The sequence below is a fragment of the Lacerta agilis genome, chromosome 12, assembly GCF_009819535.1.
Source record: "Lacerta agilis isolate rLacAgi1 chromosome 12, rLacAgi1.pri, whole genome shotgun sequence".
Lineage (NCBI taxonomy): Eukaryota > Metazoa > Chordata > Lepidosauria > Squamata > Lacertidae > Lacerta > Lacerta agilis.
In genome coordinates this window covers 55,008,647-55,031,510 of record NC_046323.1, presented here as the reverse complement: position 1 = coordinate 55,031,510, position 22,864 = coordinate 55,008,647, and the positions used below count along the sequence as shown (strand labels likewise).

Here is a 22,864-nt window from a genome sequence, read left to right as displayed (position 1 = left end):
TGTTTACTCATTTTTTTTTTAAACAGAATTTATTGACATTTTCACAAAATAACACAAACCCAACCCCCACACCTACAAATATCAAAACAAATACAAATACACATAATGTCAGGATTCTTCTTCTTATCTGTATACCTTACTAAAAAAAAAAATTTCTAGTTCCAAATCTTGACGTTTGACTTCCCCCGCCTATACACCTTCGGTTTTAAAACAGTACACTATTTCCTTAACAACTTTTCTCTATAAAGATTAACTTTACTTAAAAAAGAAAAAACACCTTTGTCTTAATCTTTGCATTATAACCTAACACTTAACCAAATATTCTTACAGCTAAACTTGTTTCTTCTATCATTTATCATGCTGCTTTTAACTTAAATTCAATATCTCCTTACTTATTTAAAATAGACTTGTAATTAACAGACTTCACACTCCGATTTCGGATACCATGGCAGACCATCTATATTATCCATTAATTGGTTCAACCCACTCCCCTTCTGTCCATTATCTTCTCCTGTCTTTCACCAGAACCGGATCTCCTATTATATTCTTCTGAATGTCCACAGATCCAGGTTGCACCCACAACAAACCCTGCATCGAGCTCCAAGATGTTCATCCTCTCCATTCTGAGTTTCTCCGTGCCTTTATACCATACTTCTTCTTCTTGTAGAAATCTTAATTCTATGTCCCTCGACCCCGAACTGCCACCTCGGAGTCTGGATATTAAAAATCTTTCCGTTCCAGGGCTGCTGCCACCCCCTGAAATCGGCCCCTGTTCCACTCGGATTTGCTCAGCCATCTCAAACCATCCTTCCAACACATCTTCCAGCTCTTTGCAAAAGTCTGTTTCCATTGAATAAAACTTTCGAAAAGCCTCCTCTGTGGAAAACAAATTCTTTCCATTTATAATCCCACTCAAGGCTCTTAATTTTCGATCAAGCAGTTCCAATTGAAAGACAGTAAGCTTTTCCTCATCCTCCCAGTCCTTCAGTGCCAACATAAGCGCAAAGTCCAACATCTTCGGGGGGAGGTGGGTATCAAGTTACGTTTCCTGTCTTTTCCTTCCTTTGTCTCAATTTTTTCCTACGCAAGTCCAAATCGCCGCCATTTCTTCCGATGCCGGAATATAAAGACCAAAACTTCAAATGGAGATATTTTTTCCTCAGTTAACCCCCAAAAGGAGGTCTCAACAGACTCAGCTTTCAAATTCAAAATACTTTCAATTGATTGTTGTAGCAGCAGTCACTTAAAGGGTTAATTTCTTTCACCACCCGAAGGGAGAGAGGCGGGCTGCCTTTCTTCTTAATCCCAGAGCTTTCCCGGAATACAAATGAGTTGTTTACTCATTTAGTCGTGTCTGACTCTTCGTGACCCCATGGACCAGAGCACACCAGGCACTCCTGTCTTCCACTGCTTCCCACAGTTTGGTCAGACTCATGTTGGTAGCTGCAAGAACACCGTCCAACCATCTCGTCCTCTGTCGTCCCCTTCTCCTTGTGCCCTCCATCTTTCCCAACATCAGGGTCTTTTCCAGGGAGTCTTCTCTTCTCATGAGGTGGCCAAAGTCTTGGAGCCTCAGCTTCAGGATCTGTCCTTCCAGTGAGCACTCAGGGCTGATTTTCTTCAGAATGGACCAATGGCATCAAATAGTATGGGAAACTAACCAGTTTCTGATTTGATCCCAGAATGTCCTGCTCTTCCTTAAAGGTAAAGGGACCCCTGACCATTAGGTCCAGTCGCAGACAACTCTAGGGTTGCGGCGCTCATCTCGCTTTACTGGCCGAGGGAGCCGGCGTTGCTTCTGGCGAAGCAGAGCAGCACACGGAAACACCGTTTACATTCCTGCCGGAGCGGTGCCTATTTATCTACTTGCACTTTGTCGTGCTTTTGAACTGCTAGGTTGGCAGGAGCAGGGACTGAACAATGGGAGCTCACCCCGTCGCGGGGATTCGAACCGCCGACCTTCTGATCGGCAAGCCCAAGAGGCTCAGTGGTTTAACCCACAGCGCCACCTGGGTCCCTCTTCCTTAGGACGCCCCTGTTTTCCTTATTGAACATATTTCACAGATTTATACATCAATATACTATATAACAATTTATATCCCATCCCATACAGAAGAAAAAATAAAAAAAGAAGAAAATGAAAACAAAAAAAGACCTAAAATAGAATTCCGATTGTTCTAAAAAAACCCACCTAAATCACACTTGTTATATTTTACACAGTATCATAGAATCATAGAATCCTAGAGTTGGAAGAGACCCCAAGGGCCATCCAGTCCAACCCTCTGCCAAGCAGGAAACACCACCAAAGCATTCCTGACAGATGGCTGTCAAGCCTCCGCTTCAAGACCTCCAAAGAAGGAGACTCCACCACACTCCTTGGCAGCAAATTCCACTGCCAAACAGCTCTCACTGTCAGGAAGTTCTTCCTAATGTTTAGGTGGAATCTTCCTTTGTGTAGTTTGAATCCATTGCCCCGTGTCCGCTTCTCTGGAGCAGCAGAAAACAACCTTTCTCCCTCCTCTCTATGACATCCTTTGATATATTTGAACATGGCTATCATATCACCCCTCAACCTTCTCTTCTCCAGGCTAAACATACCCAGCTCCCTAAGCCGTTCCTCATAAGGCATCGTTTCCAGGCCTTGGACCATTTTGGTTGCCCTCCTCTGGACACGTATCATGTTATTATATTATTTCCTTAAATCTTTTTAACGAAGAAGAAATAAAAAGAAAAAAGTTTAAATAGAAACAATGGTTTTAAATATATTCTCCATACATTGCAAGACTCATTCAAGATCTGCCAGGAGGTTTTTGCTGTCACGGTAATTTTTCAAATATGATTTGAATATAATCTGTTCTTGATTTACTTTTTGCGCCGAATACCCTCTTGCCCTCCCCATTATTTTTGCCATTTGCAGATATCCTAACACTTAACAGCTTGCCATTCTGATTCTGTAGGTATAATTTCATTCTTCCAATATGTTGCAATTAAAATTCCGGCTTCGGGTGTTGCATACAGAAAGAGTGGCCTGGCTTCTTTTTTAATCTCAGTTGACGTTATCCCTAATAAGAAGGCTTCTGGTCGTTTTGTGAATGGGACCCACCCCTATTTTCATTGGAGAAACGTTGTAGTGTATGGAGTTATCCAACCCCTGAGCTATCTGAAGGCAGCTGCGTATAGGGAAGGTTTTTTTCAAAAAATGTTTAATGTTTTATTATGGTTTTTATATAAGTTGGAAGCTGCCCAGAGTGACTGGGGCAACCCAGTAAGATGTGTGGGGTGTAAATGGGAAAATCATTATTATGGAACGAGACAAAGTTAAGTTAAGAGAGGATAAAAGAAGTTGAGATGTGGATTTTGATGTTTTGTTTGATAAGAATAAGATTTAAGATATGTTGATTATAATTGTAAGATTAAGATTAGGTGTAAGAAAGTAGATTTTACAAGGTTACAAAGCTACTAAAGAAGATTAGAAATGAACGCAGAAGAGAGGACGTGAGGAAGTCCCAAATTTAGGATTATAAAGAGGATTTGTTGTTGTTGTTGTTCAGTCGTTCAGTCGTGTCCGACTCTTCGTGACCCCATGGACCAGAGCATGCCAGGCACGCCTATACTCCACTGCCTCCCGCAGTTTGGCCAAACTCATGTTAGTAGCTTCGAGAACACTGTCCAACCATCTCGTCCTCTGTCGTCCCCTTCTCCTTGTGCCCTCCATCTTTCCCAACATCAGGGTCTTTTCTAGGGAGTCTTCTCTTCTCATGAGGTGGCCAAAGTACTGGAGCCTCAGCTTCAGGATCTGTCCTTCTAGTGAGCACTCAGGGCTGATTTCTTTGAGAATGGATAGGTTTGATCTTCCTGCAGTCCATGGGACTCTCAAGAGTCTCCAGCACCATAATTCAAAAGCATCAATTCTTCGGCGATCAGCCTTCTTTATGGTCCAGCTCTCACTTCCATGCATCACTAGAGGGAAAACCATAGCTTTAACTATACGGACCTTTGCCGGCAAGGTGATGTCTCTGCTTTTTAAGATGCTGTCTAGGTTTGTCATTGCTTTCCTCCCAAGAAGCAGGCGTCTTCTAATTTCGTGACTGCTGTCACCATCTGCAGTGATCATGGAGCCCAAGAAAGTGAAATCTCTCGCTGCCTCCATTTCTTCCCCTTCCATTTGCCAGGATGTGATGGGACCAGTGGCCATGATCTTAGTTTTTTTGATGTTGAGGTTCAGATCCTCTATAATAAAGAGGATAAGGATGGATAAATAAGTGTTTTGTTTGTGTGTATTTTGTTTTGTAGTGTTTGTATTTGTATTTGTGTATGTTTATTATTAAAATCCAATAAAAAAAAGAGACGTCCCCATTTTCATTGGAGAAACGTCGGAGGGTAAGGGTTTCTCTTCCTCCCTTTCTCACCTCTTTCTTCCCTGCCGTTCCAGGAAAGGCCTCTCTGGGGCGCTGCTTCTCCAGCTGGCAATGCCAAGACCTGCCCGGACTGCAGAACTTCTCTCTTCTTGGCATGGAGGAGTGTTGCCAACGCCCGTGGGGCCACAGCTGGCAGAACGACTCCTCCCAGCTCTGCTTCAGCTGCTCCCGCCTGCCTCTGAAAGGTGGGCACCCTCAAGGTCTCCTCCTCCTCCTCCTTTGCCAACCGGGTGCCCACTCGACTACAGCACTGGAGCCCAGAGTGGGTAGTAGGATTCCCTGGGGGGGGGGTGTTGCTAAGAGGCGAGGGGGTGGCAACGGGGTGCTGGAGGTGAGGTCCTTCCATGCCAGCTCCGCCCGTAGAGCGCAAGACTCGTAATCTCGGGGTCACGGGTTCAAGTTCCACACTGGGGGAAGGATTCCTGGATTGCAAGGGGGTTGGACTAGATGACCCTCGGGTCCCTTCCAATTCCAGGACTCTGTGAAACGTCCGTTAATGTTCATTGATCATGACGGAGCAGGCCAGATCCTCGAACCTGGAGCATTTCCCTTGCTTCGTATTTAAAAATGTCCGTCTCTTATCGCCTTCAAAGATTCTTCCTTTGGTCACATTCCCTGTTTAGGGAAGTTTATTTTTAATGACTGGTGTTTTAATGTGTTTTTAATCTCTTTTTGGAAGCCGCACAGAGTGGCTGGGGAAATCCAGCCAGATGGGCGTGGAATAAGCAATAAATTATTATAATTATAATTATTATTAGTAGTAGTAGTATTAAATTTGTATTTCCGATTCTGAGTCATCACAAGACAGCCAGTTATTGGTAACGACTATTGATTTTTTTTAAAAAAAACAATTAGTTGTGCATCTGGGATAGGTGAAGTTTTGTGCATCTTTGGTAAGTAGGTATCAATAAATAGGCTGTGCTTTAAATTTCCTTCACCTTTATGTTTTTGCTAGTAGGAAACATAATTGTGACACAATTGGTCAGTAAAGTTTTTTTTAATTTATTTACTTGATGGGAGGGTGGAATCTGCACCCCCGCCCTCCCAGCCAAGCTCATGTGCCAGGGTATAAAATGACCCAATTTTTTTTTCACCCAGGGAAGCACGAAGGGGACATTTTGTAATGTTTCTGGGAGAGCAGGAGGAATGAAAGAAGAAACTGTCATATTTTGTTTCTCGAGGTTCCCGGGTTGCTCCTCTCAGCCCCCCCGCCCCTCGCAAGCCTGCCACAAGCGGGGGTTATTGGGTTGTTGTTTTCAATTTTGATTATCTATTTTGTGGTTTTTGCATTTCGATTTTGTTCCGTGAACCGCCCTGAGACCTCCTGGTATAGGGCAGGATATACATTCAACAAAGAAATAAGCAAGCGTGGAAACGCTTTTCATGTGGCGTCACCATGCGTCCATTTTGTGGAATTGATTAAATGGTTTTAACTGGGCTTTGAATAAATGTGCAATTAATTGTTACCGTTTTGTTAGGAGCTGCCCAGAGTGCCGGGGGTATAAATAAATTTATTATTATTATTATTATGAATTTTATGGTGTTTTTAACTTCCTTCGTGGGCTGTGCAAACCACTATTTTTAATAATGCTTTTATTATAGGGTAGGGGGCGCAAGAGCCCTCTCGCCTCCTGAACTCGCCGGCAACTGGTCTTCAGACCCTGGAGGCAGAGCACAGCCGTCCTGGCTAGTAGCCATCCCTCCCAATAGCCCTCATCCTTTTAAAGCCATCCTGTGGCAGGGAGTTCCACGGCTTAACTCTGCGCTGCACAAAGAAGGAACTTTCTCTGATCTGATCTGCACCCTCAGCCCCTGAAGTTCTCCCTCTTTCTCCCCAGATGATCTGCCCTCGCCCTTCCTGCTCCGGCCACCGTCCCCCACGGCGCTTCTGGTCGGCTCGGCTCGGCACCGCCGGCACCGCCACCCCTTTGCCACCTGCGCCACCTGGGCCGGCTTCCACTACCGCAGCTTCGACGGCAAACACTTCCGCTTCCACGGCAGCTGCGCATACACCTTGGCGGCCGCCTCCGATGGCACCTGGGCCGTCTACCTGTCCGCCGGTGGCGAGGCCTGCAAGCCCGGACGCTGCCGTAAGGTGAGGGACGCCGGCCCCACATCCCAGGCAGGGCCAGAGGTGGGCAGGCCCCGGATCTCTGCCCCTGCCCCAAACACGTTCCGTTCTGCAGGGAGGACGGCCGGATTTCGCACCCAGAACCAGCGGTGGGTGGGTGGGTGGTGGCTCGTTGCGGCTGCTGGTAGGGCGGAAGGCAGGGAGGCCGGCAGTAGGTGGCGCCAGAGCCAATGAAAGACAGAAGTCAACTGCTGGATCCTACAAGGACAGGGGTCAGCAATCTTTTCCAGCAGGGGGCCGGTCCACTGTCCCTCAGAGCTTGTGGGGGGCCGGGAGTATATTTTGGGAAAAAAATGAACAAATTCCTATCCCCCACAAATAACCCAGAGATGCATTTTAAATAAAAGCACACACTTTACTCATGTAAAAACACGCTGATTCCCGGACTGACCGCGGGCCGGATTGAGAAGGTGATTGGGGCCAGATGCGGCCCCCGGGGGCCTTAGTTTGCCTACCCATGTTCAAGGGTAACCCTGAGATGAAGGAGGCGAAAGAAACTGCCAGGCAGGGGTGGAGGCAAATAAGATGGCAAGCGGACCGGTGGGCAGGGGCGTAGGAAGCCTCTCCGCCACCCGGGGCGGCAGCGCGGAGGCACCCCCTGGGGGCGGGGCGTCGTGACGTCATGATGCACGTCAGGACTGGCTGCGCATGCCCGGAAATCCAGACATGCGCAGTCAGTCCATCCCGGCTGGTGCAGCTGTTCCTGCGGTGAGCGGTGGCTCGTGGGGCTGCCCCCCTGCTGCTTCTGAGGCGACCTTGCGAGCCACCGCGCAAAAAGCAGCAGGAGCAGGGCAGCCCCATAGCTCGGGGCCTGCCGGCGGGGTGGGCCAAGACTGGCCCAAGTGGCACCCCCCCTCCCCTGGAACCCGGATCAGGCCGTCCCCTGTCCCCCCTCGCGACACCGCTGCCGTTGGGGCCTGGCTGAGGGCAAAGTGAGGCTAGTGGGGCAGTGCCCCCTGACCCACAGCGGACAAGCTTCTGCTGCCCAGAAGAACTAGTTTCTGGCAGCCATAATGCGGACGGAGGTGGTGCCTCAGAGCATGTGCAGAGTTCCTTCCTCCGCCTCCGGGGTAGAATTGCTGCCTGGGAGGGAGGAAGATGTGGACTCTGGGGCAGATACTTTGCCAGCCTTGCCTCAAACGGGAACGGCCAGCCCCACTGCACTGGTTCCGTGGTAAGTGTCCGCGTGTTTTTAACAGATTATAGATATACTAGTGGTTTCAGCCCATTAAAATAACGGGCGCTAGAACATATGTCCACCACCCCCGACCTCCCGCTAAAGCAGGCTTTGGCAGGGGGCGGGGGGCGGCAAGCAGCGAAGTTGGAGGAGGTTGCTGCTGCCGGGTAGGCTGTGGGCGGCGGCGGCAGCAACAGCAGTGCCGGGAGTTGGCGGGCCGTTGGACAGCACGGCGGCAATAGTAGCCGGAGCAGCAGGAAGAGAAGCGGAGGGAGATCGAGAGGCGGCGGGGCTTTTGGAACTCCGACTCTCCCGGGTAAGGTGCCGCGGTGAGCCCCCCCCCACGCTCCCGCTCTTTGCAAGGCCTCGGGGCTCTCGTTGTAGCGGCAGGAGCAGCAGCGTGGCCTCCCTTCTCGGCCTCCCCTCGTCCTCTGGAGCGCTGGCGTTCTGATCCAACCACCCCGCTTCAACTGCCGCCGCTGCTCCCGGCCCAATCTCTCTGCTCCAATCCCTGTGTCCGTGGGGCACATGCGCAGTAGCGCAAACCCAGAGACACAGGGACTGGATGCAGAGACACTTGGGTTTTATATATATAGATAGCTTTAATTCTATCAAGGCTTAACATTTTTTGCGTATTTTTAATTAAAGGTTTTTTCGCTACAAGATAAAAATGGTGGGGAAAGAAGGAAAGAAAGAGAAAAGGAAAGGAAGGAAGAAAAAGAAAAGAGCTTAATTGTTTTTTAATGATTGTTTCCATTCCCTGTCCCTCATGTTTTTAGTTGTTCTCATTTTTATCTGTGAGCTGCCCTGAGTCCCAGGAAAAAGGTGGAGTACAGATGATAATAATAATAATAATAATAATAATAATAATAATAATAATAATAATAATAATAATAATAATATACAACAACAACAACAACAACAACAACAACAGGTTGAGTGAAGTGGCCACCTCAGGCAGCTGAGTTCAGGTGTCATGAAAGGGCAGAAAGATATAATTTAATATTATTTATTGTCTGCAAATATTATTTATTGTCAATAAATAATATTATTTATTGCATACCCTGCCAGATGGGTAGTGGGGGGGGGTATAAATAATAAAATTATGATGATTATTTTTCACTCCTAGGAAGAGGCACTGGAATAATTCTCTTTCTCCTAGGGAGAGACCCCCCCCCCTCAAAATAGTGTCAGCCGCCCTTTGCTCTTAACTCTGTGCCTTGGCTTTTTTGGGGAGGGGGGAACAGGGCACCCAGAATGCCTTGGGCCAGCCTTGGGACTCTGGCCAGAGCGGGATTTGGGAGCCCCCCAACCTCACGAGACCCTCTTTCCCCCCCAGGACCTTCGCCTGCTGTTTGGCCTCGACCTGGTCGTGGCTCAAGGACGCCGCGTCTCGGTGAACGGCGCTGCGGTGCCCGAGGGGGAGCCCCGCTTGCAGAAAGGTGAGGAAGCAGGGCCGGCGGTGGGGAGATGGGGGAAGCCTTAAAAAAAAAATGAAATAAATTTTATTAAACAAACATTACAAACATAACATACAAAAAAACAAAGTAAAAAACAAACTAATCGTACATTAGAGATTTAATAGTTATTACAGTCTACATAATTGAATTGTCAAGAATCTAAAATAAATGTGCATTATATAAAAGAAGTAGAGAGAGAGAAGGAAAAAGAAAGTTGCACGACGGCAAAACCGGAAAATTAACAGAACTGAAACCACCTATTAAACAAAAAGCAATCTTTAGTTAATTCAGAACTGTACCAGGGTATTCTACCCACAAAGTCCCTCGTCCCGGATTCCGTCCCTTTTTTAATTTGTTGGTTTGTTGACTTCCGTCTACTCTTTGCAGCTTCAATTCAGCCATTTCTGTCTTTGATCTGTATTTAATTGTTTGTCTCCGTCTTGGGATGCCTCTCTCTGCGAAATTACTCTAAACACAGCCAAGTGCTGTTGCTGGAACCATGTTTATTCAAGCAATTTTTAAAACATTCCCACTCTTTCTTAACCTTATCCGTCGATTGATTTCTTATCAACTCTGCCATTGTAGCGAGTTCTAAATACTCACCTAATTTTAATTGCCATTCCTCCCTTGTTGGCGTTAGTTTGTTCTTCCAATATTTCGCTATCAAGACTCTTGCTGGGCCTGATCCAGCTCCAAGTCTCTCTTTATGTCCTTAGGGAAGAGATCCCTGGCAAATTGGGGGGGGGGCAATCTGGCACCCCCAACCTGAGGAACCCCAACCCCCTACAGAGCAGGCAAAATATTCTTGGGGGCTCAATGTGCTCCAAGGTGCAACAATTGATCTGAAATGGATTAACATTTCCCCCTTCAGAGTCAAATTGGTGGGAGGAGGCACGATGGCAAGCCAAAACCCGAAGGCTACATTTGAATTCCGGGCTTCATTGCTGAATCTCGGCGTGGCAGTGCGGTGCAGTGGTTAGAGTTCTGGGCTAGGATTGGGGGTGAGGAGAGCCAGGGTGAAATCCCCGCTCAGCCGTGATGCATCCGGACTTGTCTTGGCCCATTTGCTTAGTCTCCGTCGCCGTCTGCCTTGACGCTGTGCTATCTTGCAGGGCTGGCGTTAGGAAAACATGGGGGAAGGGAGTGAACCAGGGGATCAAGGGGGGAGGGATATGAAGGCAAGGAATAAATGCACCTGGGCAGAATTTCAAGGCGTCTCTCATCCAAGCAATGTGTGCCTGTGAAATAATAATAATAATAATAATAATAATAATAATAATAATAAATTTTTATTTATACCCCGCCCTTCCCAGCCAAAAAGCGGGCTCAGGGCAGCTAACACTAATTAAAATCACAGCAGAACATAAAAACAATCAATTTAAAATACAGATTAAAATACAAATTTAAAAATTCAAAATTAAAACTGCAATCTCATTTCCAAATAGCCCACCAATAAAAGAATGAAGCATAAGTATCAAACAGAAACCAACCCAAAGGCCAGGTGGAACAGCTCCGTCTTGCAGGCCCTGCGGAAAGATGCCAAATCCCGCAGGGCCCTGGTCTCTTGTGCCAGACCGTTCCACCAAGTCGGGGCCAGTACTGAGAAGGCCCTGGCCCTAGTTGAAGCCAACCTAGCATCCTTGTTGCTCGGGACCTCCAAAATATTATTATTTGAGGACCTTAAGGTCCTACCTGGGACATATCAGGAGAGGCGGTCCCTTAGGTACGAGGGTCCTAATCCGCATAGGGCTTTAAAGGTCAAAACCAGCACCTTAAACCTGACCCTGTACTCCACCAGGAGCCAGTGTAGCTGGTAAAGCACTGGATGAATGTGGTCCCGCGGCAAAGACCCCGTGAGGAGCCTCGCCGCGGCATTCTGCACCCGCTGGAGTTTCTGGGTCAGCTTCAGGGGCAGCCCCGCGTAGAGCGAGTTACAATAATCAAGTCTGGAGGTGACCGTCGCATGGATCACTGTGGCCAGATCAGGGCGAGAGAGGTAGGGGGCCAACTGCCTAATACGGCGGAGATGGAAAAATGCCACCTTTGCTGTGGCTGCAACCTGTGCCTCCATGGAAAGAGAGGCATCGAAGGTTATACCCAAACTCTTGACAGAAGGCGCTGGCACTAGTTGGGCCCCCGCAAGAGATGGGAGTTGGCCTCCCGACCCCATGTCGTCCCGACCCAGCCAGAGGACCTCTGTCTTCGAAGGGTTTAACTTCAACCGGCTCCCACGCATCCATGCAGCCACAGCCTCCAAGAACCTGGCCAGTGTGTCCGGGACCGAGAGAGAGTGAAGCCCACAGTTTAGCTTTGTGCTGCAGCACCGATACCAAGTCCTCTCCTGCTTTCTCCCAGGGATCAGTGTTTGGTGGCTGGGAGACTTCCTCTTCGTGGAAAGCGGCCTGGGGGTGCGGGTCAAGTTCGATGGGCGCGACACCGTCTACGTCACCATCGGGGCGGACCTGAAAGGAGCCACCCGAGGGCTGTGTGGGGTCTACAACGACGACCCTGCAGGTAAGGACACCCGCACTTTCCCCTCATCCATGGGGGGGGGGAACAGGAGAGAGAGTTCTCACTTCTGACACCACGTTGCTCTTCCTCAAAGGTGTCCAAAATGCTCGCCGGCATTGGACCAAGGTAGCCACCCTCTGGGTTTTGTATCGGGGGTGGGCGGGGGGTATTCATTAGAAGGCAGTCTGCAAAACTTTTGTCAGGGGGGGGGGAATTAAACCACTGAAAAAGTGGGGGGGGGGGAGCAGGCTGGTTTCCCACAAAGCAAATGAGAAGAGCTCCTCTACCTTTCGATTCATTTCTCAGGCTCTACAAATGCAAGGAACATTAAAAAAAAAAAAAGCTAGGGATCTGGAGATTATGGTTCATCCTTTGATGGGGGGGGGTAACTGCCCCCCTTGCTTCCTCCCTTGCTACCCCAATCCCTGTGGGTGCCCCGTGGCAAACAGTGGGAGGCTCCATGGCTGGAGCCACTTAGAATCACGGAACTGCAGAATTGGAAGGGACAACCAAGCTCATCTAAACCAATCCCTTACAATTGTTGGTGCAAGGAAAAAATCTAGGTATGAAAGGAGAACTCCTGTCAGCCAAGATCCAGATTTGGTGAGAGAACCCCAGGAGAGATTTAAAAACCACAAAATATGCAGCAAAGCAAAGCATGGAAGTATTAGACCTTTAAAAGATGCCCCTGTGAGTTCCAAAAATTTCCCTCTTAACCCAGCATAGGAAAAGACCGCACATTTGGTATGTAAAAAAATTGGTTTACTTACAAACTCTTCAAAGGTCAAGTTCATGTGCTTCCCCCTGCATCAGTCAGAAAAATTGCACAGGCGGTAAAACTTGGCTTAGTTGCAAAGTGGCGAAAGCTCCTAAATTATTGGTATATTATAGCAAATCAGGAGCGGCTGATCAGAGCCATGCGATTTGAGCTGGAACATTAAACTCAGAACCTCTTTACATGTTGAGCTTTTCAGGTAGAGTGAGGGTGAATGAAGGCTTGATTACCTAGTTCCTCCCCAGGTGAGGGGGAAGTGGGTTTAGGTAACCCTGGTAGGACACCTTACTCTATGGTTTTAACCCCTTCGTTGGAGTTAAATATGTTGGTTATACGAAGCTGGTTATCCTACAGGAATAAAAATGAAACTCTTGACCTTTCCAACGCCTTTTCCTCCGGCTCTGTTGGGGTGGGTGGGTGAGCGTCCCCCCCCCCAGATCTTTCTCAGGAGGGGCTCCTTCCCCTGCTGCTCCCCACCCCAACTTGCCTGCCCCCTAGTGGCCAAGAGGGGAAGGCTATTCCGGCACCCTTCTCTGCCACAACCCTCCCCACATGCACCCCGCTTCCTTTTCTCCTTGCACCCGCAGACGACTTCCTACGCGTGGGAGGCGACGTGGCCACCTCGGCGGCGAGCTTTGGCAATTCGTGGCGCGTCCCGGACGCCGGATTGGTAGGTGGTGTGAGCATGGACCCAAGTTGCTTCCAAACAACTAGCTTGCTCCCTGAGGATTTGTCTTGGTTTGTTTGCGCGGTTTCTAGAGAGGTCGGAACATAGGAAGTTGCCTTGCAATGAGTCAGGTCATTTCTCCATCTAGCTCAATATTGCCTACACTGACTGGCAGCAGTGTCTCTCCAGGCTTTCAGATAGGGCTTAATCCCAGCCCTACCTGGGGATTGAACCTGGACCTTCTAGATGCCAAGCAGGTGCTCTCCAATTTGAGCCACTATGAACCGAGCATTTGCCGTGGCTCCTCTGAGTTCTCCCTCCTCCCCCTGTTAGGGAATCATTCTGCCAGAAACAAGTAGTAAACTTTCTAGAAAGTTCCAGAGTTTTCCCTTTATGTATGGGAGTGGCACTCTGAGCTTAATTAGCATCACCTGGAAGTGCTAAGAAGAAGGTCACTCAACTTCATTTTTGCAGACGCCTGATAGCAAACATCTGTCCAAAGACTGTTGCCTGTGAAATCTGTTGAAGGACTGCTCCTGTAATTTACGACATGCTGGAGATAAGACTTTTGTTTGAAAGTGTGCTGTCAATTCCCGTTTATTTTAACAGTCAAAATATATATTTGCTACCGTAATGCTTGTACCCAGTCTGGGAATAAAACCTCTTGACCGAGACTTCACAGAGTTTAAACAAAATAAAATAAAAATCATTCCAGTAGTACCTTAGAGACCAACTAAGTTTGTTCTTGGTAGGAGCTTTCGTGTGCATGCACACTTCTTCAGAGACACTGAAACAGAAGTCACCAGACCCTTATATATAGTGAGAGGGTGGGGAGGGGTATTACTCAGAAGGGTGGTGGGAATGGGGGATTGGCTGATAGGTGTGGTGAACCTGTTGACGACTGTTAACGACTGCAATTGGTCTTACAGGAAAAAGCAAGGGGTGAGATGGCTAAAGATAGCTATATCATGTATGATGAGATAAGAATCCAATGTCTCTGTTTACACCAGGACTCTCCGTGGTTTTATACATGATAAAGACATCTCACCCCTTGCTTTTTCCTGTAAGACCAATTGCAGTCGTTAACGGTCGTCAACAGGTTTCCCACACCCATCAGCCAATCCCCCATTCCCATCACCCTTCTGAGTCATACCCCTCCCCACTCTCCCACTATATACAGGTGAAACTCGAAAAATTAGAATATCGTGGAAAGGTTCGTTTCTTTCAGTAATTCAACTTAAAAGGTGAAACCAATATGTGAGATAGACTCATGACATGCAAAGCGAGATACGTCAAGCCTTTATTTGTTATAATTGTGATGATTACGGCGCACAGCTGATGAAAACCCCAAATTCACAATTTCAACTTTGGGGTTCTCATCAGCTGTGCACCATAATCCTCACAATTATAACAAGCAAAGACTTGACGTATCTCGCTTTGCATGCCACGAGTCTATCTCATATATTAAACTCCAGTAGCTAATGAAAACAATTGCTTACATAAATGGACTTTTCCACGATATTCTAATTTTTTGAGTTTCAACTGTATAAGGGTCTGGTGACTTCTGTTTCAGTGTATCTGAAGAAGTGTGCATGCACACGAAAGCTCATACCAAGAACAAGCTTAGTCGGTCTCTAAGGTGCTACTGGAAGGAATTTTTTATTTTTTATTTTGTTTCGACTATGGCAGACCAACATGGCTACCTACCTGTTCACAGAGTTTGTGAGTCATCTTTAGTATAACTTTGTCATCGTTCACCACGTCCACGAGAGAAAGAAGATAAACTCTGCTAAGCAGTTTAAAAGAGGTTTTACCTAGCCACCAGTATCTGTGCAGCGGAAGTGTTTGGACGGTAACCTCTAAAACCCCCTGCCCTAGATCCCCTGCGAAGATGCCGCAGAGGAGGCTCACAGCTGTGAAACGCCGGAAGGCCGAGGGATGCAGCAGGAGGCAGAGTCGCTTTGCCAGAAGCTTCTTTCCGGCCCTTTTGGTCAATGCCACTCAGAGGTGAGGGGTTTGCCACACCACGCGCCTTCCCCGGCCTCCCTTTAACTTCCAACCTCTTGCCATAGCTGTCAACTTTTCCCTTTTTTGGAATAAGGCAATTTCCCTTAATAAAAGGGGAAAGTTAAAAGCTATGCCTCTTCCCCGCTCATGCCACACCCTCACTGAGGTCTGGCCTCTTGCTCTGTCCCCGGCAGGTGGACCCCAGAGGTTTCTATGACACCTGCATGTACCTGCACTGCAGCGGAGCCGGGCTCGGTGCCGTCTGTGAGACCTTTGCCAGCTACGCCCGCGAGTGCGCCCAGAGGAGTGTTTTCGTCAGCTGGAGGAGGGCCGGATTCTGTGGTAAGCGGGGGCAGAGCAGGGCACCCAGGAAGCACCTGCCTTTAGGGGCATCGACCCCTCAAAGCAGAAGGCATGTTTCTCCAAGGCTGTGTGACTCCAGCACATTTGCCACATTCTCCTCCTCCATATAGCATATATTCAACACAAAAAACAGTGACAATTTGTTGTTGACAAAGGACAGCTGGACATCTAAAGGGCCCCATTACCTTCAGTAGCTGAGGGCCGCATCAAACCTAAATCCGGCCCTGCCTACACCACACTGCCTCTATGTATTCCATAGCATTCTAAGTGTGGACTCTTATGTGGACACCCCACAAGATCTGTATAATGGGGTGATGATAATGTTAATGGCTGTGATAAGAGGAGGCTAGTTTGCCTAGGGAAAGAGGGGGGGCAGGAGCTTCTCCCACCCCCGAAGACTGCTGTGTCCCCCACAGTTCTCCCTAGACATCCGGGAACCTCCCCCCTTGAAGCTGCCCCTCTTCTTCCCTCCGGACAGAAAAGTCGTGCGGGCAAGGAAAGGAATACTCCGACTGTGTCTCTTCGTGCCCTGCCAGCTGTGCTGCGGTGGGCGCAGCCGAGGAAGGGCACTGCCGGGACGAGTGCGTGAGCGGCTGCGAGTGCCCGGCCGGCCTCTACTTGGAAGCGGGGGCCTGCGTCCCGGAGACCCAGTGCCCCTGCTTCCACCGGCGCCAGAAGTTCGCCCCGGGAGATGTCCTCCAGCAGCACTGCAACCGTTGGTGAGCCTCTGCCCTTCCGAACCCACAAAAGGTTATTTCTCAGGATAGCTGGAGGGGGGACACGGTCTGATTAGTCTTGCCGAGCACAGCAGGAACTTTAGCCCAGGGGTAGCTGGCAGTCTTGGCTCCAGGAGTTCATGGAATCATAGGACTGTAAGGTTGGGACGCGGGTGGCGCTGTGGGTTAAACCACAGAGCCTAGGGCTTGTCGATCAGAAGGTCGGCAGTTCGAATCCCCGTGACGGGGTGAGCTCCCGTTGCTCGGTCCCAGCTCCTGCCCACCTAGCAGTTTGAAAGCACATCAAAGTGCAAGTAGATAAATAGGTACCGCTCCGGCAGGAAGGTAAACAGCATTTCTGTGCGCTGCTCTGGTTCGCCAGAAGCGGCTTAGTCCTGCTGGCCACATGACCCGGAAGCTGTACGCCGGCTCCCTCGGCCAGTAAAGCAAGATGAGCACCGCAACCCCAGAGTCGTCTGCGACTGCGAATTCCTCTGATTCCTTTTTAAGTAGTTCCACCTCTGTTCCAATCTTCCCAATTGCAGTCCTGTTCTCTCTCACCGTCTTCTCAACAGAGGAAATAGCAGTATTCAGTCTATCAGAGGATTCTTTAATATCACTTTGAAGTTTCTCTTTAGTTTCTTTCAGTTCACTGTGAAGCTTCTCTGCAACTGCTTGCAGATTAGCATTAAGTTTATCAATAGCAGAAAGCATTTGTTCCTCAATAGTTTTTGTCACAGAGCCTTTTCTCTTTTTTTCCTCCTCCTCGGCTTTTTTTAACTCTTGCCCTTGTGGATGTAGATGGTGTTTCTTGTGCTTGCATTGGCAAAGCACACTATTTCTGGGAGCTCAAGGTCACCTCAGGCAAGATAAGTCACTGAGAGCCAGTCTCAAAACAATCCCAACTGTAAACACCAGGTGGCCAGCAGACAAAGTCAGAGAACAAAGGACAGAGCAAACCAAGCAGCTTCCTTGAAAACAAAAGTCCCAATGTTGGCAGATCCACAGACTTTGTTAAGTTGTAAAACTCTCTCAAACTCTCTCAAAGTCAAAAAAAGTATCTCCAAAAAATAAATCCAAGGCAGTTGTTACTTTAAAACCTCTAAACAGTGTATCCGAATAGTTCTAAGTTAAAAAGTAGCAGTAAAAAACAGTCTCCAGTCAGAAACAGCAATCGGAAGTAGGCTGATACAATGTATCCGCTGCCCGCTAACTGACCCGGTCTCCTTATTCGAGAGGGTGTAGCGGTGTCTTCTTAAATAATTGTAAATCCAAAGGAAGAAATCATACAACCACAGTCTTTCCCCCCACAGGGGTCTTTAAATACTCCAAAAAATACGCGAAATCAGTCTTAAATACTGCTTTAAACTACACGGCTCAGCTCCATTGACGTTACTTTGATCTCGCTGCTGTCAGAGAGAAACGGACTTCCTCTATTACGTTCCTCTCCGCAAGCCAAATTCATTCTTTTTAAAGTCAAATTGATAAAAATTTAAGTCCGTACTTACAGAATTCTTACCTTAAGTCCAAATTGAGAAAGAATGTGGCGCTCAAAATCCGGCAGATCCCGCTGCTTCGTAACCTCGGTTAGCGATGGCTTCTTCAGCGCCGTGTCGGAGCCTCGCTCGCCTGATCCTCCCTTTTACAAGGGTTGATCAGGAGCGGGGACGACACGTCTGGCGCCCGCTAGAAACCCGGGTCCTCAGAACGCTCCTCCCGTGGTTTTAAGGGGGCCGTAGCGCGGTAACGGGCACCCCAAATCCCCGAGGGTACCGGAGCTCACTAGCTCCCAACTGCACGGAATGGCGCCGACACCGGAGGTCCCCTGGCCCAGTCGCCTTCTAAATCCGACAAATGGATGGTCTGGGTGTTCTGTGCGCTGCTCTGGTTCACCAGAAGCGGCATAGTCGTGCTGGCCACGCCACATGACCCGGAAGCTGTACGCCGGCTCCCTCGGCCAGTAAAGCAAGATGAGCGCCGCAACCCCAGAGTCGTCTGCAACTGGACCGAATGGTCTGGTGTCCCTTTACCTTTACCTTTAAAATTGGAAGGGAGAGAATTTAGGGGTTACAGCGCTTCCTCAGGATTTGGCTTCCTTGGAAAGAAGGTCAGCCGAGACTGTGCTGACATCTGAAGGCAGCCTTGTTTAGGGAAGTTTTTCATGTTTGAAGTTTTATTCTGTTTTTAATATTCTGATGGAGGCTGCCCAGAGTGGCTGGGGAAACCCATCTAGATAGGCAGGGTATAAATAAATTATTATTATTATTATTATTATTAGTCTTAGGATGCATGCTTTAATTTACACATATACAGTGGTACCTTGGTTCTCAAACTTAATCCATTCCAGAAGTCCGTTCCAAAAGCAAGGTGCGCTTTCCCATAGAAAGTAATGCAAAAGTCCGTTCCAGACTTTCAAAAACAACCCCTAAAACAGCAATTTCACATGAATTTAACGATCTAATGAGACCACTGATCCATAAAATGAAAGCAATAATCAATGTACTGTACTATAAAATAAATAAGACAGTATTGTAGATGATTTTAAAAAAATCTTATCTGCACTGATGGTAATCTTTGTTTGGATGGGGGAGATTTTATCCATTTCCGCAGTCACACAATCAATCAATCAATCAATCAATCAATCAGCAGCTGAACTGGGTTCCACACAGTCCCAAAAAATGGAGGAAAGGAAAGCCAAGAGACCGCCATCGCTTAGTCGCAATTTGTGCTGCAAGCCATTTTTTTTTGGGGGGGGGGTTGCTAAGGACGGTACTTAACTGTCCAGCTAAGGTCCTTATCTTAGTATAAACTTGCCTGACAAATTAAGCAGGCTCCTCTGTTAGATACCAACCCTCCTTAGGCACAAGACCCCAAGAATTCAAAAGGGCACTCCGGGCATCCTCCACACTGACCCCCTCAAACTCACAGCAGTATCTTCGGCCGTTGCTCTAGCACCCTGACGTGGACTCCCGTTCCCTTCTCCCCACTGGAGCCAGTGTGGTGTGGTGGCTAAGAGTGGTAGACTCATAATCTGGGGAACCGGGTTCGCGTCTCCTCTCCTCCACATGCAGCTGCTGGGTGACCTTGGGCTAGTCACACTTCTCTGAAGTCTCTCAGCCCCACTCACCTCACAGAGTGTTTGTTGTGGGGGAGGAAGGGAAAGGAGAATGTTAGCCGCTTTGAGACTCCTTCGGGTAGTGAAAAGCGGGATATCAAATCCAAACTCCTCCTCCTCTTCTTCTTCTTCTTCTTCTTCTTCTTCTTCTTCTTCTTCTTCACAGCACGTGCCAAGGGGGCCGCTGGCTTTGCTCCCAGGACCGGTGCTCCGGGGAATGTGCCATAACCGGCGACCCCCACTACTTGACTTTTGACCGCAAGCGCTTCTCCTTCCACGGCACATGCCAGTATATCTTGGTGCAGGTAAGGGGTCCAGGCGAGGAGGGAGGAGGCGGGAGCAGTGTGGCTCCAGCTGGGTTTCAATCACTTTGGTGGAAAGCCTCGTTATTTGTTTGTTAATTTCAAGAATTACAAAAACAAAACAAAATAAAACAAAATAAAAAATTCCTTCCAGTAGCACCTTAGAGACCAACTAAATTTGTTCTTGGTATGAGCTTTCGTGTGCATGTACACTTCTTCAGATGCTCTTCAGATACTCAGATATTTTTCAGGTATCTGAAGAAGTGTGCCTGCACACGAAAGCTCATACCAGGAACAAACTCAGTTGGTCTCTAAGGTGCTACTGGAAAGAATTTTCTATTTTGTTTCGACTATGGCAGACCAACACGGCTACCCACCTGTAACTGGATCCATAGTTCTTGTTACGTTACACGTGTGATTACAATCCTGCTAATGATTTTAACTGTTTACAATGGTCTCGAAGGTAGACTATGAACTTTCCTCATTCCTTATTAAAACGTTGATCTTCCTGATTTCTGAGCCTTCCAGTCTACAAGATCATTTTTCTCTTTCACACCAAAACTCCACGAGAAGTTTCCAATCCTTAATAAATGCCAATACCGTAGTTATTTTTCTCTAATTAAACATGTCAACTCTGCCATCTCAGCCAAGTCCAATAATTTTATTAATCTTTCCTCCATAGTAAGGTAGGGTTGTATTTCCCCCCCATCTTTCTGTATATAAAAATATCACCGCTATCATCACTGATCCTGGGGCTGTTCTCCTCCACCTTACAGGATTACGTGGATGGGAAACTCCACATTTCCTCAGAGAATGTGGCATGTGGGAGCCAAGGGACCAGCAGCTGCCTCCACTCGGTGACCGTCACTGTGCAAAAGGTCTCTGCCCACCTGTCCTTCACAGGTGAGAGAGGGAGGTGACAGTTATGGAGAATCTTTCATGAGTGGACATCAACGCCATAGGGGATGGGCGGGCAGGAGGCTAACCTGAGGCTCTCCAGATTATGCTCCAGATTGTTGCTGTCTAGGGGTGATGGGAGTCAGTGCTGTCAAGTATCCCGTTTCCCCCGGGCTTTTCCCTTATTTCAAGCAGTTTCCCGCTGCTCTCCCTTATTTTTTATTTCCCTTAAATTTCCCGTTTTTAATGGAAGCAGCTCCTCCCCTGCTGGCCAGGGACTGGGTGGGAAGACCTCGCCTACTTGGAGAGAAAAGCCTCAGCCCTCAAAGCAAGTGGGAGCCGTTTCCCGTGCTTACAGGGGGGTGTATTCCTCCCCCTGCATCAGCCCCGATCCGTTGCCGCCGAGCCCCTCAGCCGGCCAATAGGGTTAGCTGGCGGGCGGAGCCTGGCTGCCTTTGAGCAGCTGCTGCTTCCTGTCCTGTTTTGGTGGGATCAGACAAGAAGACGATGGGGCTCCATTGCGCGGAGCACATGGCTGCCCTCCTCTTTGCTCCGCTCCGAGCCCGAGCCCGCTTGGAGTTTACATTGCTGCTCCGCCCACCTTTGCTTCTGGCTCCGCCCACCACTGACATGTGACTGTCCCCAGGATAGGTGAGACTGCTGATCCCTTATTTTCAAATCCGAAACTTGACAGCTATGGTTGGAGTCCCACAACATCTGGAGGACCACAGGGTGTCATTGAAATTCTACTCAATATTGATCCAGAATAGATTCCAACGTCTAGTTAGCAGAGTAAAAACTTAAACACGTTGCAGGATTCCCCCCAAAAATAAACCAGAGGCAATGAATATTTCATCCAGCAGAGCTTTACTGCTCCTGAAGGCAAATGAACAAAATGGTCACAAATCCAATACATTCAGGATTGGCCCTGTCCATAAGAAATCCAGTTGCAGCAGACTTAACTTACAATAAATCTAAACCTTAACATTAAGCATACTATGTACAGAACACCACACCAGAAGGAAAAGAGATGCAGCAGCTAAAAAAGCCAGTGCAATTCTGGGCTGCATCAATAGGAGTATAGCGTCTAGATCAAGGGAAGTAATAGTACCACTGTATTCTGCTCTGGTCAGACCTCACCTGGAATACTGTGTCCAGTTCTGGGCACCACAGTTCAAGAAGGATACTGACAAGCTGGAACGTGTCCAGAGGAGGGCAACCAAAATGGTCCAAGGCCTGGAAACGATGCCTTAGGAGAAACGGCTTAGGGAGCTGGGTATGTTTAGCCTGGAGAAGAGAAGGTTAAGGGGTGATATGATAGCCATGTTCAAATATATCAAAGGATGTCATATAGAGGAGGGAGAAAGGTTGTTTTCTGCTGCTCCAGAGAAGCGGACATGGGGCAATGGATTCAAACTACAAGAAAGAAGATTCCACCTAAACATTAGAAAGAACTTCCTGACAGTGAGAGCTGTTGGACAGTGGAATTTGCTGCCAAGGAGTGTGGTGGAGTCTCCTTCTTTGGAGGTCTTTAAGCGGAGGCTTGACAGCCATCTGTCAGGAATGCTTTGATGGTGTTTCCTGCTTGGCAGGGGGTTGGGCTGGATGGCCCTTGGGGTCTCTTCCAACTCTAGGATTCTATGATTCTATGAGATAGAAAGAGAAAGTGAAACCCAGGCTCCTTCTGGCCTTATTATTATAGTCAGTATGACCATGACAGAAGAGATAAGAGAACCAGTTTAAGCCAGCTGTACTCAGCTTCTCTGAAGGAATAACCCAAACATCATGAACCTTCTGCTTGTTTCTTTCACTCAGAGAAGCTTCCTGAACCCTCTTGAATTAAGTAGAATAGGAAAGATCTCTACGCATCAGATCAATATTTTCTGCACTAAGCAATGCAAAATGACTTCCCACTCTATCCGGTCAAATGCATTCCCCTGACTCAGACTGGGGGTTTTGTGCACATGTGAGGCACGACAGCACGGAATAGCACAGGTGTTGCTCATGTGAAGACAGACATGTTCCTTGCAGCCCACCATCCTGGCACAATCATGCTACCACATTCCCAGGGTGCAAGAGTTCAGAGCTTTGGGAAACAAGTCCGAGAGTGGCGATGGCTTCCTTCGGCAAACTGAAGGTGGTTCGGAAGACGCATCATCGTCGCCTGTGGTGTGATAAATCATCGCAAGAACCTGCAAGGCTGCCTCCTCCTGAGACAGATCATTGGTCATCAATCCAGCTCAGGCTGGCAGCAGCTCTCCAGGAATCCTGGGCAGGGAGAGGCCTGGGAATCCCAACCGGGACTTCAGACTGGAGATGATGCCA

At 48.1% G+C, this 22,864-nt stretch overlaps 1 protein-coding gene across 1 annotated transcript in view; it reads left to right on the top strand.

Moving 5' to 3' along the window:
• LOC117055462 (SCO-spondin-like) overlaps nt 1–22,864 on the top strand; it is a 185,017-nt gene that overhangs the window by 9,977 nt on the left and 152,176 nt on the right. Inside the window, exons 5-14 of the mRNA XM_033164998.1 lie at nt 4,433–4,603; nt 6,257–6,513; nt 9,066–9,168; nt 11,542–11,700; nt 13,060–13,142; nt 15,018–15,146; nt 15,341–15,488; nt 15,988–16,228; nt 19,507–19,645; nt 20,419–20,545. Coding sequence (XP_033020889.1) covers nt 4,433–4,603; nt 6,257–6,513; nt 9,066–9,168; nt 11,542–11,700; nt 13,060–13,142; nt 15,018–15,146; nt 15,341–15,488; nt 15,988–16,228; nt 19,507–19,645; nt 20,419–20,545 — 1,557 coding nt within the window. The remainder of the gene's footprint in view (nt 1–4,432; nt 4,604–6,256; nt 6,514–9,065; nt 9,169–11,541; nt 11,701–13,059; nt 13,143–15,017; nt 15,147–15,340; nt 15,489–15,987; nt 16,229–19,506; nt 19,646–20,418; nt 20,546–22,864) is intronic.